Source organism: Hyperolius riggenbachi, chromosome 2, assembly GCF_040937935.1.
Source record: "Hyperolius riggenbachi isolate aHypRig1 chromosome 2, aHypRig1.pri, whole genome shotgun sequence".
Classification (NCBI taxonomy): domain Eukaryota; kingdom Metazoa; phylum Chordata; class Amphibia; order Anura; family Hyperoliidae; genus Hyperolius; species Hyperolius riggenbachi.
This window is the reverse complement of record NC_090647.1, coordinates 65,380,209-65,400,166: the sequence shown is the minus strand read 5'-3', so window position 1 is coordinate 65,400,166 and position 19,958 is coordinate 65,380,209. Positions and strand designations below refer to the sequence as shown.

Here is a 19,958-nt window from a genome sequence, read left to right as displayed (position 1 = left end):
TATGAGTAAAACCGATCACATTTTTCCGCCTCTATGCCTGATATAAAAATAAATATTAATGACACCCCTTTGACTATCGTTACCAAAGAACGGTGCTTAGGGGCACTATTTGACTCCTCTCTCTCTCTCTTGTTCTTCATATTCACTCTCTAACCAGCTCCTGTCATCTCCAACTCAAAAACATATCTCGCATCCACCTAAAATGTTAGTTCATGCTCTTATAATACCTTGTCTGGACTATTGTAACATACTACTTTGTGGACTACCAACAGACTGGTACAGCTCCAATCTGTACTGAACTCTGCTGCTAGTATCATTCTTCTTTCTTCTCATTCTTGCTCTGCTGCCCATCTCTGTCAAACTCTTCTTTGGCTGCCAATTAACCAGAGGATCTAGTTTAAAGGCTTAACCCTAACCTACAAAGTACTCCACAATCTCTCTCCTTTGTACATCTCCTCCCTAGTTTCGAGATACCAACCGAATCGCAATCTCAAATCTACACAAAAGCTTCTTTTGTCCTCCTCTAGAATTACCTCCTCGCGTTCACGTATACAAGACCTCTCACGTGCTTCAGCCTCCTCTGGAATGCCCTGCCACAACACATCCATCACTCTCCAACCTTTGATATCTTTAAACGCTGCCTCTAAACTCCCTATTTCCAACAAGCATCAGCGCTAACTTAGGCAATTTCCCCTTTGACCTAAGGCCAACTTGCCTCCTGTTAGATATTCTAAAAACACACTGCGTTTTAGGAATGGTTATTGTATACTATCACACCTCGTGCCCCCCACCACCCCAATCCCTTTAGATTGTAAGCTTGCCAGGGCTCTATCACCCTTTTGCATCTTGGAATTTGTTATACATTTTATTCATCTTGTTACTTTTGTCACTGTAATTACCAGTTCTGTATTTTACCTCGTTACATACATAGTTATTTGGGTTAAAAAGAGACATACGTCCATCAAGTTCAAACAGAAAATACAGTGCTGCCTATATGTATTCATACCTCTGGCAAATTTAGACTTAAAGTTACTTTTATTCAACCAGCAAGTCATTTTTTTTGACGGGAAATTACATAGGTGTCTCCCAAAAGATAATAAGACAATGTACAATAGGCATTATTGTGGAAGAAAAACATTGCTCAGCTTTTATCTACATTTAAAGGGACTCTGAGCAGTGCAGTAACTATGGAAAGATGCATACCATTTTGAAGCTCTCTTTCTCCTCTTTCCAATTATATATAAATAGCCACCCTACGCCTTTTAGTTTTCGTTATTTGTGCGGCCGCCATGTTGGATTCCTTATTCAGCATTGTATTATGCAGGACAACACTTTCCCCAGTGTCGGCAGCTCCATTCAGTGCAATGCAATGTAATACAAGGTACCCAGGGGGATATAATTACAAACATCATGCCGGTAGGTGTGAGGATATAATGAATTACTTTTAGGTATGCTTAAAAGCATACCCACAGGCACTGCTCGGAGTCCCTTTAAGCAAAAAGTGTCCAGTCCCAAATTATTCATACCCTTCACAAACTGTCACAGACTGTGGGAAAATCCAAAGTTCTATACCATTCCAAATAGTCCAAGCTGTCTTACAGCATCCCAATTACCCTGATTAATTGGGAACAGCTCTCTGCAGTTGGTTTGTGGACAGTCATGGCTAAGACAAAGGAGCTCAGCGAGGACCTGCGGCTGCGCATTATGGCTGCTCACAAGTCAGGAAAGGACTACAAGGCCATTTCTAAATGTTTTCAAGTTTTAGGGGCTACAGTGCAATGTATTATTAAAAAATACAAGATGTTCTGCACTGTTGAAAATCTCAGAGGACGTGGTTGAAAGCCAAAAGTGACAATTGTGCTGACAAGGAGGATAGTGAGAGAGGTAAAAAATAAATAAATAAAAAGAATCCAAGGATCACCACCAAGGCCATCCTGGTGAATCTGGGCTCTGTTGGTGGCAATGTCTCAAGGCAGACCATCCAAAGGACACTGCACACTGCTGGGTTCCATGGATGCAGACCAAGGAGGACGCCACTTCTCCAAATAAGGCATACAAATGATGATCTAGAGCAGGCATGGGCAAACTTGGCCCTCCAGCTGTTAAGGAACTACAAGTCCCACAATGCATTGCAGGAGTCTTACAGCCACAGTCATGACTCATAAAGGCAAATGCATTGTGGGACTTGTAGTTCCTTAACAGCTGGAGGGCCAAGTTTGCCCATGCCTGATCTAGAATGAGGTCCAGGGCCAGCAGGATTACGCACGGCCCCTCCCACCCTGGCAGTCACTTCTTTAACCTCCTTCCCTCAGGCTGCAGCTACAGAACCACCCCCACCAAAACCTCCAGGCACAGAAACACCTTCTTCCCCCAAGCAGTCCTCCTCCTTAAAGAGAACCTGTAAGAAAAAAAAGATCCCCTGGGGAGTACTTACCTCTTGATCCTTATGAGGCTTCCCCCTTCCTCCTGTGCTGACAGATCCAGCCGTGGGTCCCCCAGACAGCAGAAGACGGCAATAGTTACTTTTGGGATCCAGTGCAGACGCATTACCATCTTCCCCCTCGGGCTGCGGAGGAAATAGCTGAGCCCGAGCCTGCACAGTAGAGCGGACCCGATCGGGCTCAGCTATTTTCACTGGAGCCTGAGGGGGAAGATTAAACTGCACCTATGCTGGATCCCAAAGGTAAATATTGCCTCATGCTGTAGGCGCTACTGCGCCTGTGCAGATCCGCCAACAAGCTTGTCAGTGGATTTTCAGGGGGAGCCAGCGATAAATCGGGGCTTCACAGGAGGAACCAGAGGCTTCCCTCTCCCAAAGTAAGTACCCTGTAGGGGCACTTTTGTCCTTATAGATTCTCTTTAACACAAGTCCCCTCCACAATGATACCCCCTAGTCTCCTCCAGCTCCTCTGGTGCCCCAGCCTAGTTGTAATATCATATGTTGTTATATCATGTTGTTTTGCACTATGTGGTTGTTATTTGCACTATGTTAATTGCTGTGTGTACCACAAATAATTCCGGGTGCAACGACTGTTGCAACTGGCGAATAAAGTTGATTCTGATATTCGTACAATTGCCGGCTATGACTGAAGGTTATCCCAGGACTAGTCATAGCCAGCCACTGAGTCACAGAGAAGCCCGATTAACGAACGTGAGTGATGCTAAAGGTCTTGGGAACTTGTAAAGCAGAACTATTAAAACAAAGTTTCACACATATTAAACACGTTTATTAAAGTCTGATGCAGAAAATGTTTCACTGCCCTGTTTTAATTACAAGATTATTCCGTTTTATTTCAGCAAATGGACTTTGCATCAGCATTTTTAATCTTGACAAAACCAAGCACGCATGTTCCGTCCACCTTAGACTGCTCCTACATGTTTTATATTTTGGTGCCTTTGGGATACACTATAAGCATTTTATTTTACAGTAGAATCTCATTATAGTAAACTCTGATATGGTAAACCTCTGCATATAGTAAACTCTGGTCCCAGCAAATGCGTCTGTAGAAACATACAAAGTAAGACCAATTCTGATATAGTAAACTTCTGGTTTAGTAAAATACTTTTCCTGGGGTTTACTATAAAGGGATTCTACTGAACTACAAACAGAACAAAAAATAAATCGTTTAGAGAGTTTTGTTATCACTTTGTAACTTTATTCTCAAAAGCACTACAGATCTCAGCTGTAGTTTTTGAAAAGCCCAGAGAGGTTTAAAAACTAATTCACAAAAACTGCAGCTATACGGCTCAGGGCCATTTCTGGACATTCTGACGCCCAAGGCAAGGCATCTTTTAATGTCAGGCAGAAGAAAACAAAATATCTGGCACTGCAGTGCAATTATGCATTTAATCAAATGAGTTCATCACTTACAGTATAAAATGCCGACTAAAAGTGCTGAAAAACTGCAAAGTACATGTAGGACACAGAAGTGGCATTTCCATCCAAAGCAACGTGACTGCATATAGCAGAAAGAGTCCTACCGTAGGTGAGGTAGATGGTAGTGGGCGTAGGGCAAAAACGGGCATCCCAACAGCCGTTTCGCATGGCGGTGCTTCTTCCAAGGCTAATCCCAAGTGGACTTTGCAGTTTTTCAGCATTATTAGTCTGCATTTTATAGGTGATGAATTTGATTAAATGCACAATTGCACTGCAGCGCCGAATCTTTTGTTTTCTTCTGCCTGACATCAATACGTGTGTGGTTTCCTGAGCACACAGAGTGCGTCAATGTGATAGGTGGTGCCAAATCCACCATCTCTCTACCCCCCCATCCATGTGTATTTATGGCTTTGTATTGCCAGCTTTCATATATTCTCTCTGACCACATGAAAGGCATCTTTTGCCTGCCCCCATCCCCTAAATTTACCCGTATATACTTGCATATAAGCCACCCCACGTAAAAGCCGAAGCACCCACATTCCCATCAGAAACCAGGAAAAAGTGATTGACTCACGTATAAGCCCCCTTCCCAGTATAGCCCCCTCCCCAGTAGCCATATCTGTCCCCAGTACAAGCCACCCCCCTCCCCGTAGCCAGATGTGCACCAAGGATGATACAGCTGGGTCTCAAGATGCCACTAGATGGCAGGGAGCCAGCTGGCAAGAGCAGGATCACTAGTGCACAATCCTTAAGCTCCTCTGCCAGTAACAAAACCTGCTCCACCATCTGTTCTGCTGCACTGACTCGCATATAAGCTGAGGGGGTAACTTTTCAGCACGTTTTTTATACCGAAAAATTAGGCTTATACGCGAATATATACAGTAATGTAGCCTACATTAATTGGCTTTGCAGACAGCAATGACAAACTGATAGATTAGATACAAAAATGTTGTTTCTCAAAACCAGGCCAGATACACCTCACTGGCTCAAACTCACTCAACCCACATAACCGATCCCTCCTATAAATGTAAAAACATTACACGGTTTATGAACAGCCTGGGGCATTACAGGTTAAAATATTGTCCTGGAAATCCAGAAGAGCTGCAACAATCAATACAGACCAATTACAGCTTGATTAGCTCATGAACAGTACCTGGCATACATTGTTATGCTATTCAGGCAGCCTTCGCTATACATATCAGCAGTTCCCATCATGCATGTCTTAATGGAACAAGCATATGTGTACAAGAATTCCTTAAAGAGAACCCGAGGTGGGATTTACTTATGCTAGTGGGGCACAGAGGCTGGCTGTACACACTAACACCAGCCTCTGTTGCCCCATGGTGTGCCTCCAGGACCCCCCTGCGCGCCGCTATACCCCCCGCAGTGCTAGCGAAACACAGCGTGTCGCCAGCACAATGTTTACCTCTGCCTGTCTGTTAGCGCCGCCCCCCCCCCCCCCGCCTCCTCCGTATCTGCGTTACCCGCCCGCGTCCCTTCCCTCCCGCTGATTGGAGGGAAGTGGCGCGGGCGGGTAGCGCCGATACGGAGGAGGCGGGGGAGTGGCGCTAACAGACAGGCAGAGGTAAACATTGTGCTGACGACACGCTGTGTGTCGCTAGCACTGCGGGGGGGTATAGCGGCGCGCAGGGGGGTCCTGGAGGCACACCATGGGGCAACATAGGCTGGTGTTAGTGTGTACAGCCAGCCTCTGTGCCCCACTAACATAATTAAATCCCACCTCGAGTTCTCTTTAAAGCAGTAGGATTAGCCATACTATGCCAGGAAAAAAACACACATATATAAGTAGATAAATACTTGATCTACTTACATAACACATGTATTATACTGTCCACGTTTTGATTTAAGTGAATTTTATATAGTAAATGAAGAGAATTCTGTTTCTAGTGGGAACCCTGTCTTTTGCCCACAGTTTGAGGCTAAATACGGATGTCATTTCTTCCCTTAACTTTCTTTCCTTTTCTCCTCCAATCGCGGAGTCACCTCAACCTTGCTTGTAAACACAAGCGAGCAGAGGATCATGTTTCAGCAAGGCAACTAGGCAGGGAAATAAAGGTAAGAGGAGGAATATATTATAGATAAAAAGAACCCCCAGCATGCAACTGAATAGCAAAAGCTATTAAAGGGCCAGTGCTCTTAAAGTATGTGATAACTCCAAACCATAACATCAGAAAAAGTTTTGAAAGATTTGTATGCAGGATTAGCATCTTTATCACTTAATACACTCAGACCAGTTGCTGTTTAAATTTTTATGGTGACAATCCGGCTTTAAAGCATTCTGATAAGAACAACTCCTTGGTGCCTCCTCAAGCAGCTCTCACCCCAGACTTCGTCTTGCCTAAAAACAGCCCTGGGCTCACTTTTTGCGCACTGGAAAGCTCAATAAAACTTTTAAGGGTTGGTTCACATCATACGTGCTTCTGTGTGCATTTTGGCAGCGCGTATGGTGTATGGACACGTAAGAATGACCGAAGTGCATAGACAGCATTTCTGCCGTTCCGATCCTGGGTGCTGTGCTGCGATGCGTAGCAGTGCGATGTGCTATGGGACTGCTACATGCATTTTTTGACAAAGCGCAGCGATGGCCCATTCACTGTATTGAATGAAATCAGCAGCGCAGATTGTGTGTGATCGTTAGTGCTGCATTTCGATTGCACGGCCAGTGCAAACATTTACCTTTGCATAAACTTAGGTTCTTTTTCAAGGTCAAATTTAGGGAAGGTCCTTGAGCAGTTATTTTTTAATGAAGAAATACTGGTACTTCTCATGTATAAAAATCGACTTGTTACTTTGCCCTTCATGACGTAACCACTAGCAAAGTAACTTTTTACATTCCGAAATAACATCATGTGAGGCCAACTCCAAGATTGTCATTCAAAGGGGTTTAGCAACTGAGGTTCTGAAATAATAATAATAAATACTAAAATGATACATTTATTTTTGGGGAATTTAGGCTTTATTGAAAGAATAAAAGTCTCTGGATTGTGGAAAGAATAATCAGATCAATATCTTGGTGATCAGTCGGTTATTTTACACAGTTGGGCCCGTGGTGAGCATTGATGCGGAGCAGCTCCCCAATCTGCCGGTTTGCCTCCTGCAGTGTCCTGTGTGTTCTCTCCTTGTCACCGGAGGAGGTGCCCTTACTCCGTGACCTGACGGCACATGCATGACCTCTTGCGTGCATTCAGGTCACATGGTACAGGTGCCCAGCAGTGATGAAGAGAAGACACTGGACACAGGAGGAGTGCGCCTGTGGACAGGTTAGCTAAACACTGCTTAGATCCTCACCATGGGCCAGAGGAGGGAGAGATATCACATTACACATGGGGGCAGACTGGCTGGGGGTCCACCTCTCATGAAGAAATTGAATACCGCTATCACCATGCACTCGACCTGAGCTCGAGTAAGATCTTTGCCGCATGCCGGACCCATTGATTCAATTGATTTTGGACAGAATTCCATTGGGTGGCCACATACTGTGCATGGATCATTATGATGCATGGGCACCTTTAGTGACAGTTAGCAAATGCAAACAGCTTAGACTGTGTTCAGCAGGGCTGTGGAGTCTATACAAAAATTATCCAACTCCTCAGTTTATGAAACCTCCGACTCCAAAATGCCTCAGACTCCGACTCCTTAGTCTAATACTTACCAGGGCTGTGGATTTAGTATTAAAATCATCCGACTCCAACTCCTCAGTTTATGAAACCACCGACTCAGACTCCAAGTACCCAAAATTGCTCCGACTCCTCAACTTCGCTTTCAACTCCACAGCCCTAGTGTTCACACATAAATCAGTACATTTCTGGTCCAGTTCAGTACTGTCAGTCAGGGCTGTGGAGTCTGAGTTGGACCAATTTGAGGTACCCGGAGTTAGAGTTAGAGTCGTGGTTTCATAAACTGAATCAGAGTAGGAGTCGGATAATTTTTGTACCAAATCCACAGCCCTGGTAAGTATTAGACTAAGGGGTCGGAGTCGAAGAGTCGGAGCAATTTTGGGTACCTGGAGTCGGAGTTGGAGTCGGTAGTTTCATAAATTGAGGAGTCGGAGTTGGAGTCGGATGATTTTTGTACCGACTCCACAGCCCTGCTGTCAGTTATGCATCAGTTCTCTATCACTTTGGCCTGTTTCATAAATAATTCTGCACATTGCTATTCTGGTTCAGTAAGGTCCTGTCAGTTTTCTATCAGTTTCACTTGACTGGACCGGAAATGTCCAGATTTATGTGTGAACCCATCCGTAGCAACACATACAAAACTTATGCAAACTTTCAAAAACTGACAGAACAGGACTGGACACCTTTTTATGTGTGAACCAAGCCACAGTGAGACAAGGAGTGAGATAAATGTACAGCACAGGCCTCTGAGTCTCCCTCCATTAAAGCAGTAGGATCAGCCATACTATGCCAGGGAAAAACACATATATAAGTAGATAAATACTTGATCTACTTACATAACACATGTATTATACTGTCCACGTTTTGATTTCAGTGAATGTTATATAGTAAATGATGAGAATTCTGTTCCTGGTGGAGGCCATGTCTTTTGCCCACAGTTAAGGCTAACTCCTCATGTCATTTCTCCCCTTTACTTTTTTTCTTGTCTCCTCCAAGACTCAGCCTTGCTTGTAAATACAAGTGAGTAGGGGATTAGGTTTCAGATAAGCAGCTGGCAGGGAAATAAAGGGAAGAGGAGGAATAGATTATAGATAAAAAGAACCCCCAGCATGCAATTCTTTGGCACCGACTACTAAAGGGCCAGTGTTCCTTAAGTATGTGATAACTCCAAATCATAACAGCAGAAAAAGTTTTGAAAGTTTTGAATGCAGGATTAGCATCTTTATCACTTAATACACTCAGACCAGTTGCTGTTGAAATTTGATTTTTATGGTGACGATACCGCTTTAAACAAGGACAGATTGATGATAATAAACTCAACATTATAAATGAGAACCAAAACATTTGGCTTACTTTCTTCGTCGATTTGTCTCAACTGATAATTTCTGAGCTCTCTGTCTGATTATTTTCTGTTCTTCCAGCAAAGTTTGTCGCTCCTCTTCCAGGTCTATTTCCAGCTGTATATTTCTTTTAATAAAATGCAGTTAAGGAAAAATGAGAATGACTTTTCCCCGGAGACTATAAAATAATAAAACATTATAGTAAGGGCCATGTCACATGGGTGACTCAGTGACTGCTACTACTCACAGCTGCTATTAATATTGTCCAATGCGATTGCCAGCAACTATAACACGTAACATTAAATATGATAGTCATTGCTCTTCCTGCATGCCATAGCTGCATTAGATAAGATCAGCAGCACCTGACACTACATTCAAAGACTAGTTCATGTTAGCAAAACACTCTGTATTCATTAAAGAGAGTCTAAAGCCATATTAAAAATGGCTTTTAAACTTATATTCGGCAGGGGCATGTTTGCTAAAACGCTGCTATCCCGCGGCATAAAGAGGGGTCTTTACTCCCCAAATCCCCCCTGCAAAATCCACAACCAACTTGGTCGTGGATTTTGCTGCCCTGTGCGCTTCCGTGTGAGGCAGAGCTATGAGCTGCAGCCCTGCCTCACACGCGTCTATCAGCGGCAGATCTCCGCCTCTCCCCGCCCCTCTTAGCGAAGGCAGACTGAGAAGGGCGGGGGGAGAGGCGGAGATCCGCCGCTGATAGACGCGTGTGAGGCAGGGCTGCAGCTCATAGCCCTGCCTCACATGGAAGCGCTCCCCGGAGGTAGCAGGGGGGATTTGGGCGGTAAAGACCCCTCGTTATGCCGTGGGATAGCAGCGTTTTAGCAGGGGCAAACATGCTCCTGCTGAATATAAGCTTAAAAGCCATCTTTAATTTGGCTTCAGACTCTCTTTAAAGAGAATCTGTACTGTCCGATTTGTACAATAAAAAAACATACCAATCAAGTCACTGTGATCTCCTGGATCCCTCTTTGCCATTTCTGCCTCGATCCTGGCTTTTTAATCGCCACTTTCAGGCAGTGTTTACAAACAAAAAACATGGGCGTTAACCAGGAAGTGGTGTGTGTGTGAGTGTGTGAGTGTGTGTGTGTTTTGTATATACACACACACTATGTGTGGATGTATATGTGTGTGTAATATATATATATATATATATATATATATATATATATATATATATATATATATATATATTCATACACACATACACACACATATTTGTATATCATGTTACAGTATACTACAAGTTTTTATTACATAGTGAATAATCTGGGATTCTCACAGTTTCTCAGCATGTGACAGGCAGCTCCCTCCCCCCTCAGCCTCACAAACTGCATCACTGTCTGTGAGGAGTAAACAAAGCACACAGAGCCTGCAGGGGGAGTGCATAACTTGTATTAAGTACAACAGAGGCAGCACCTTCCTCCCTGGGTCGACAAAGCTTGACAAAGAAAAGAAGATTAGATATATTACAGAGACAGTGCAACTAGAAAAGGCTGCAGTAATCCAGACCACATAAGAACAGGTATAGGAACTTATAGGATAGAAGAAATAAGGTTGAAAATGTTGTTACAGAGTCTTTTTAAATCTGAAAATCATATGCTAAACCACACCAAATTTTCCTGTGAACTACAATTATAATGAAGCACTTATTTTGCCTTCTGACAAGATCTGAGGGAGCCCTGGTTGCCTTCTAATAAATATATTTTAACTTAAAGAGTACCTAAATTATAAATTACAGTTTGCTTTAAACCTAATAAATTGTCAGGATATATAAACTCACACTTAAAGTGTGATTTTCTCACCCCTAGGGTCCGCATTGCACGCAATAGTCTTGAAATCCCCGCCCTCAGTGTGAAATTGGGTCCTGGGCGGCCTTTTTTTTCTTTCCAAACCATAGGTGTAAAGGTTGCTGGGGGATTGATGTCATAACTCCACCCCTCATGTCCATGGGATCTTATCTAGGCAGACAGACAGCTGAGATAAGAATTATAGCAAACAGACATGATAAGATAGGCTGCAGCAGTTTTCTGGTGTCTTCTCTCTCCTACACATAGGCGTAGAAATCACCCGTGACCTCTGAAATCACAGGGAGGCACAGAGCCTTTGGGGACCCCTCCACCGACGAAAACCATGTACAGGAGCGTGTGTAATTATTGCCTGCTTCCAGGCTGTTTCACAGCAGAACCCTCTCTGCTGCCATTTTCCGGCTTCCGATCACATGGGTTTGGGTACAAAGGGGGTCGATGCTATACATTTTGCAGGGGGGCTCTACTAATTCTAGTTAAGTCCCAGCTCCTACACACTGTGAAAAGAGAAGTAATTTGATCCAGGCAGGCAGACAGCAGGGGAGGGAGGGGCAGGGGAGTTAACTAGGCTGAAGAGGTGGGCACAATGCTTTCAACTTCAGGAGGAATAAGGAAGTGCTACTTACAGATATAAATGTGAGTCTGTTCTATCCACTATGATGTACCAGATGTAACCTTTATAAGTTCATATAACTGTACACAGTGCCTAGACTACATATATGTATTGCCATTCAGACCTTTTTTTTGGCTGGAGGTGGTCTTTAAAGTGTATTGGTGAGTAAAAAACAGGGCTGTGGAGTCGGTCCAAAAATCCACCGACTCCGACTCCTCAGTTTAGGATTCCACCGACTCCGACTCCTCGACTCCGACTCCTCTAATTTGCATATTACAATTTTGTTGATTAAAAGTATGTAACATGAAATTCGTCTCTTAACTGCCAACGCTTAGGAATTTTACAAGACAACTGAAGTGAGAAGGATATGTAGACTACTATATTTATTCCCTTTAGACTAAAACTAGTCCTTGGTAAGAGTACTTGTAAAAGGTACAAACCGGCAGGGCTGTGGAGTCGGTCCAAAAATCCACCGACTCCGACTCCGACTCCTCAGTTTAGGATTCCACCGACTCCGACTCCTCGACTCCGACTCCTCTAATTTGTATATTACAATTTTGTTGATTAAAAGTATGTAACATGAAATTCGTCTCTTAACTGCCAACGCTTAGGAATTTTACAAGACAACTGAAGTGAGAAGGATATGTAGACTACTATATTTATTCCCTTTAGACTAAAACTAGTCCTTGGTAAGAGTACTTGTAAAAGGTACAAACCGGAACAAAGAACATCTATCAGGCCCTAGGCAATGTAAGTGTGGGTACATGTAAGAATGATGTGCAGGTACTCTGCAGGGGAATGAGGAGATTCTTCCTCTATTACACATTCTTCATGCACAATCTGAACAAGGTTTATGGCTGACAGACAACACCTCTGTGTTCAATGTGCACAGCATTCTCAGTGGATTCCCTGCAGCTCTGTGGGGAGCGCATATGTAGAGTATAGTACTACTGTGTAACAAAGTAAACCTGAGACAGATGAAATTAAAGTTTTATACATACCTGGGGCTTCCTCCAGCCGCCTTCAGGATAATCAGTCCCTCGTTGTCCTCCTCCACCACCTGGATCTTCTGCTATGAGTCCAGGTACTTGAGCCAGTCGGACGTAGTGCGCATGCACACACTCCGCCGCCAGGAGCATACTACACCTGTGCAGCACTATTGCGCAGGTGCAGAATGTTCCTGGCTGTGGGAGCGGCATGCGGCCGGACAGCGCTGACTGGCTGAATTACCAGGACTCATAGCAGAAGATCCGGGTGGTGGAGGACAGCGAGGGACTGATTAGCCTGAAGGGGGCTGGAGGAAGCCCCAGGTATGTATAAAACTTTACTTTTCATCCGTCTCAGGTACCCTTTAATTTGTAGTCACCAAACCAAATTTTAACAACATATCAAATTATTTGATTTCATCAGCAAAGGAAGTGCATACATTTGCATAAATCAGCATCAGTGCAAAATTATTTCCATCTCATTGACCATCTCTATTAGTGACACAGCTACACATCAGGCTTTATTCTTACAGCATAGATGTTATTTAGTATATATAAGAGATTCCTGTGTACACATCATATATACAGTCACAATCAGATATGTATATCTGACCTTAAAAATACGGGGACTGCTTTATTGAAGCAGCACAAGTAGCTAATTTTGATTGGTTTATTTCATTTTTGTGGACTGAGCACAGCTATTACTGTATATATACTGTATATATACATTATTTTTAATGACTATTATCTGAGAAATAGAACATTTTATCATATTTTCTATTTTAATTACAGTTACAAATTCATTAGGAGTCGGAGTCGGAGTCGGTGCATTTTTTCCCGACTCCGACTCCAGGCACCCAAAATTGCCCGACTCCAGTCTCAAGTCTTTTGTAGACTTCAAGAGGTTTTCTTCCAAGATTGTCCTGTATTTGGCTCCATCCATCTTCCCATGAACTCTGACCAGTTTCCCTGTCCCTGCTGAAGAGATGCACCCCCCGAGCATGATGCTGCTACCACCATGTTTGACAGTGGGGATGGTGTGTTCAGAATGATGTGCAGTGTTAGTTTTCTGCCACACATAGCGTTTTGCATTTTGGCCCAAAAGTTCCATTTTGGTCTCATCTGACCAGAACACCTTTTTCCACATGTTTGCTGTGTCCCCCACATGGCTTGTGGCAAACTGCAAACGGGACTTCTTATGCTTTTCTGCTAACTACGGCTTTCTTCTTGCCACTCTTCCATAAAGGCCAACTTTGTGCAGTGCACTACTAATAGTTGTCCTATGGACAGATTCCCCCACCTGAGCTGTAGATCTCTGCAGCTCGTCCAGATTTACCATGGGCCTCTTGACTGCATTTCTGATAAGCGCTCTCCTTGTTCGGCCTGTGAGTTTAGGTGGATGGCCTTGTCTTGGTAGGGTTACAGTTGTGCCATACTCCTTCCATTTCTGAATGATCGCTTGAACAGTTCTCCGTGGGATGTTCAAGGCTTTGGGAATCTTTTTGTAGCCTAAGCCTGCTTTAAATTTCTCAATAACTTTATCCCTGACCTGTCTGGTGTGTTCTTTGAACTTCATGGTGTTGTTGCTCCCAATATTCTCTTAGGCAACCTCTGAGGTCGTCACAGAGCAGCTGTATTTGTACTGACATTAGATTACACACAGGTACACTCTATTTAGTCATTAGCACTCATCAGGCAATGTCTATGGGCAACTGACTGCATTCAGACCAAAGGGGGCTGAATAATTACAAACACCCCACTTTGCAGTTATTTTTAAAAAATGTTTGGAATGATGTATGATTTTCGTTCCACTTCTCACGTGTACACCACTTTGTGTTGGTCTTTCACAGGGAATTCCAATAAAATAGATTCATTTGTGGCAGTAATGTTACAAAATGTGGAAAACTTCAAGGGGGCCGAATACTTTTGCAAGCCACTGTAATTTAACCCACCTCTGTGCATTACTGTACAAAGTATCCTGGGTCTTATTCAAATGATTTTTTTTCTCCTGAGTTTTCCTTTGGAAATACATTTTCCTGTTCAATTTAAACTCACTTTTCAGCATTTTGCAATTGAAAAAGTACCACAAAGTAGGTAAAAAGTATTTTTTCTGCTTGCTGGTGGCTGAAGAGTATTTTAGTGGCTGAATAGTATAATGGTTACAGTGTATCTAAGATGGGGCCACAGGATTAAAATATATATACCTGGGGCTTCCTCCAGCCCCCTCAGGCCTGATCGCTCATACGTTGTCCTCTTCTGACTGACTATTCGCCTGCTACCGGCTCCGGAAAATTTTGCGCAGTCCGGCCAGGCACACTCCCGTCTCGCTCCCATCTCGTTCTGTGCTTGCGCAGTAGTACGGCACAGAGCGATCCCCGCATCGTTACCGCAGCTGGTGCATGTGCGCAGCTGGGCTGCACACGCGCAGTTGGCCCCAGGCAGGGCCCAATTGCAGGCAAACAGGAAGACAGAAGAGGAAGGCGTGGGAGCGATCAGGCCAGAGGGGGCTGGAGGAAGCCCCAGGTGCGTGTATTTTACTCCTGCGGCCCCATCTCATGGTCTCTTTAACCCCCTTAGCGGTACCCCCGTGCTGGACAAGGGGTAAGCCGCCGCGGAGGATTCCTCAGGCCCTGCTGTTTTTTTTTCAAACACGCAGCTAGCACTTTGCTAGCTGCGTGTTTGTTGCAATCGCCGCTGCCCGCCACCGATACCCGCCGCGATACAGCCCCCCCCCCCCGGCATACCCCTTGCGCAGCCTGGCCAATCGCCGCCAGCTTGCGCTATGGGGTGGATCGGGATTGCTTGTGACGTCACAACGTCGATGACGTCACTCCGTTTGTCGCCATGGCGACGGGGGGAAGCCCTCAAGGAAATCCCGTTCAGAACAGGATTTCCTTATGGGCAAGCGGCGCCGGCGGCGAACGGTAAATACGGGGGGGCGCCGCAGGGAGGGGGGAAGCATGTAGCTAGCGCTAGGCTAGCTACATGCTAAAAAAAAAAAAAAAGGTGGAAAAAACCCTTTCGCGGCCGCACAGCCGCACTTATCATACCGTCAGGGAGGTTAAAGGACATCCAAGGTGAAAATTAACTGAGATAAATTAAAAGTATCAATCCTCCTCCTCCTGAAAATGACTTTTTTAGAAATCCCTGTTTTATTTTACATTTAAATCTAGTTTTTAAGTTTTTACTGTTTCAATGTCTCTGCTCAATGACACCTTATTTGAAGTATGCCAGAGCTATGAATTATTGACCCTTTCCTGCTGTCAGAAGCCATTTACTGACAGGAAAGTGTTTTATGGCTGTAATTACTTATCAGTGATTGTTACGCTATAGTCTGACCCAGCCCCGACCCGGACAGAAACTGTCACTTGCATACCTGATTTTTAACTTTGTCAGGCAAAGAAATAAAAAGAAAAAAAAAAAAAAACAGTACAGCATAGCCATTTTTGTGCCTGGCACTGTACATGCACATGTGTATCTCATCATGTGACCTCGATTGTCCTTTAAGTGCTTTGCCTCTGACACAGAAGACCAAGGTTCGAATCCTATCCCTTCCCTGTTCAGTAAGCCAGCACCTAATCAGTAAGGAGTCCTTGGGCTAGACTCCCTAATACTGCTACTCCTTGAGCATGCTCTACTGGCTGCAGCTCTGTCGCTTTTGAGTTCGCCAGGAGAAACGCACAATATCAATGTTCTTTGTCTTGTCTCTTCTTTTATTGACAGGGTGTAAACAATTGTCATGCTTCTAGGTAAATTAACCCAAAATGGGATGAACAAAATACAGGCAACAGGGCATATCAAAGTGATAAGGAATTTCATAGAGCTAGCCTAGTGTAGTAACAGTAAGTCATTTTGTGTGATTTTTGTTTATGCTGAAAATCTATCAAAATTATTAATCAGAAGACCTTGATCGATAGGGGTCGGCTGAGGCAAGAAAGCCCATCAAATGACCCCGCTTGGAAATCTATTCAAATCTATTGAAATGTATGTGCAGTGTGTGGAAAGTATCAGTCCCTTCCTGGCTGATCTGTTTGCCACATTGGGTGGCGAACTATGTGTGTATGGCCACCTTGTCGCATACCTGAAGTGAGAGAGATATGGAGGCTGCCATATTTATTTCCTTTTAAAACAATACCAATTGCCTGGCAGTCCTGCTGATCTCTTTGGCATTGGTAGAGTATAAATCACACACCTGAAACAAGCATGTAGCTAATCCAGCCAGACTTCAGTCAGACATACCTGATCTGCATGCTTGTTCAGGGTCTATGGCTAAAAGTATTAGAGGCAGAGGACCAGCAGGAAAGCCAGGCAATGTGCATTGTTTATAAGGAAATAAATATGTCAGCCACCATACTCCTCTAACTTTTGTGTCGTACCACACCCAACCTCGAACAGCGGCGAGTATAATCATACTACAATTCGCTCAAGTACAGCACACATTGTTGAAAAGGATACGAGTATGATTTGGTCCGTTGGTTCTGCATGACTGCGGCCTGCATCAGCTCAATGAGGGGGGTATAAAGTCTCTTTTTCTCCTCATTGACTGAGATTGAGTCTAACAGCTTCAAAGAAGAGTAACCGTCTAGACACTTCACAGGTCCTCTGGTTGTGCCAGTGTTGTTGTTTGCAAATTAATGCAGCTTGAGGTATATTGAGTCACCATACAGGTCAGAGAGGTAAAAGGTTTAGTGTTGCCCTATTGAAAAGACAGCAGCAGAAAGATGACTGTGGTATGGTAATTAAAGAAACAAAAAGTAAACTGTGAAATGGAAAGTCAAATAGTAACTAAAACCTGATAACTAGGCGTGAATAAAGAGTCAACATGCAGTTGATGATGGTTGTGTCAGGGCTATGCTGGTGGTACTTGGTCAGTGTGAAGAACTAATGAAGTGTTAATGGGATGCCACGTATACACTAAATGCGTATTCTGGAAAAACAACCAAAAAAGTTATATAGAGTACATACTTAAGGCTAATGAGAAAACAGTCAATGAGATTCTTATGACAGGTGCCTGAGGGGCTTAGAAACGAGAATTAAGCACAAGGTAAAAAGTGGTAAGGAACATACAGATTTAACGTTTAGGCTTAAATCTGTAATAAACTTTCAACACTGAACCCTGCAATGAGTTTGTGGGTCAGCAGATTATTTGATCTGTGAATTTTAGTGACGTAATAGAGAAACATACAGTTCCTTGATAAAGGCACGTAATTTTACTGTGAAATTCAGATTTCTGAGCTGGAAGTTAACTGGATATAGACTGATTTACTGCCAGTGCCAGTTAATTAGTTGCTTAGGTAACAGAAAAGTAAATCGCTATAAAGTGTTTCAGAGAAGACAGGTACTGGGCAGCAGGCTATTGACAGAACAATGGTTTGCACACAGTATAATGGGGCATACAGCAAAGGAGAGTTTATAAAATAGGGTGGTACATAATAACAGGAGGGTTTTATATCAAAGGGTGCAGTGCAGTGAGCTGTGCATAGAATAAAAGGGTACAAAACAGAGAAAGGGTTCTAAAAAATTAAGGAATTTAGAAAATAACGTAGTGAACAGAACTTTCAGTGGAGAGGTGCATCTCTATAAAGTGCTAAGTACAGGGCGGTATTCCGTTCATGCAGTACATGAAACTGACCCAACAGTGCAGAGGGGGTACAGATCACAGCTCAGTGATGCTCTGGAGGTCCTTGAGGTAGTCTGCAGCACAGAGGGATGCAGAGAACAGATTCAGCAATGTTCTAGCCTTTTGTCCAGCACTGATATAAAAGCGATATTCTTGTGGTCCAGACAGGTATAGATCCAAAAGGTTTAATTCACAGGAGTGGCCAGTGGAGGAATAGGGAGGTCCAGTAGAGGAATGAGTGTCTCTTAGTCTGCAGATGGATCATATGCTATAGACAAAGTATGATCAGCACTGGTTTACACTCAAATAATATGCTATAATGAGAGATAGGTACAGCGGCTGGTTGTATATGTTATGGAAAGATCAGGGTCTATGTACACTAGTAGTTCTGGTGTATGAGGGTATATGCATAATGTCATGCTGTGGCCATGAGTGTCTTCTGTACAGAGCAGTAGGTTAGCGTGAGAAGGTATGTGCACAGCACTAGAGAACAGGTATATGGGGGTGTAGACACAGAAGCAGATGTATGAAGGTCTATGAACACAAGTAGTTCAGGTCAACAGAGATCAGTAAAGGGTGTATTGTAGGAGTAGATGAAGTACACAAAGCTTTATGCCAGTAGATAAGATGTATGATGGTATAGCAATAGATCAATATCTAAGCAATATATCAGCAAATTAGGTATATGATGGTCTAGGCACAGCAGCAGAACATTGTATACGCTTGACTGAAAAGTATTAGCAAATCAGGTATATGTGGGTGGACAATAAGATCAGTGTATGGGAGTCCACTTAGGTGTATGAGGGTCTATGCAATGGATCAGTAAATGTATGAGGGTCTATGCATAGCAGATCATGTATCTAAGCATCCAAGCACAGCAGAGAATCAGTATATGGGGGTCAACCCAGGTGTGTGAGGGTCTATGCAATGGATCAGTAAATGTATGAGGGTCTATGCATATGTATGGGGGTCCAACCAGGTGTGTGAAGGTCTAGGCAATGGATCAATAAATGTATGAGGGTCTATGCATAGCAGATCAAGTATCTAAGCATCCAGGGACAGCAGAAGTTCAGTATATGGGGGTCTACAAAGGCATATGAGGGTCTAGGCACAGCAGCAGAGATCAGTGGGGGTCTCTACACAGTGGCGGAGCAGATCAGGTCCATTCTATGCACAGCAGTAGTGGAGGAGGAGATCAGGTCCATTAGGGTCTATGCACAGCAGTAGTGGAGGAGGAGGAGATCAGGTCCATTAGGGTCTATGCACAGCAGTAGTGGAGGAGGAGATCAGGTCCATTAGGGTGGGTCTATGCACAGCAGTAGCAGGTACCAGTCCCATGCACAGCAGCTGAATGGATTGCCATTAGGGTCTAGGCACAGCAGCAGTGGAGGAGATCAGCTCCATGCGGGTCTAGGTACAGGATCCCGTGTCAGGAAGGTCCCCGAGAGGCCATGGCTCTCTTAGCGGCGTCCCCCCGGTCACACAGCTGTCAGTGTACGCTCTCCATCTTGTTGCCTGGGGAGTAAGCTTCGGTTGCCAAGCAGAGCGCAGCCCCGCCCCACCCAGCTGACGTCACGTCCGAGCATAAAAGCCCCTCCCGCCGCTGTACAGCGTGTGGATGAGAGACGCCGCTTGGTGTCATGTGCTCTTTGTGCTGTGGGCGGTTGTTGTGCTTGTGCTGTCACCCGCCCGGCTGATGCTCCCCTCCTGTCTGATCAATAGAGCGCTCCCTCCCTACCCGGCAGCCCAGTGCGACAGCAGCCTGTGTTTCTGGAGCACAATCTCACTAGGGGCAGCAAATGCAATAGCAATGTGACAGGTGACACTGAAGCGAAAAAATAAATGATCTAATGATTTGTATGTGTAGTACAGCTAAGAAATAAAACATTTGGATCAGAGACATGTCTAATATTGTTTCCAGTACAGGAAGAGTTAAAGGACTTCTGAGGCCAAATCTAAAAAAAAAAAGTTAAATACCTGCATCACATTTGAATGCACGGAGGACGCCTTCCGCGTCCTCCGTGCCGTTCCACCGGGTCCCCGCCGCTCAATAGCCCC

The 19,958-nt window shown here is 44.2% G+C and overlaps 1 protein-coding gene across 1 annotated transcript in view; it reads right to left on the bottom strand.

Annotated features, from left to right (window-relative positions):
• CEP126 (centrosomal protein 126) overlaps nucleotides 1-19,430 on the bottom strand; it is a 105,741-nt gene extending 86,311 nt beyond the window's left edge. Inside the window, exons 1-3 of the mRNA XM_068266853.1 lie at nucleotides 17,913-19,430; nucleotides 16,736-16,976; nucleotides 8,869-8,982 (exon numbers count right to left, since the gene is read on the bottom strand). Coding sequence (XP_068122954.1) covers nucleotides 8,869-8,982; nucleotides 16,736-16,779 — 158 coding nt within the window. The 5' untranslated portion in view covers nucleotides 16,780-16,976; nucleotides 17,913-19,430. The remainder of the gene's footprint in view (nucleotides 1-8,868; nucleotides 8,983-16,735; nucleotides 16,977-17,912) is intronic.
• Between the last annotated feature and the right edge of the window lie 528 nt (nucleotides 19,431-19,958).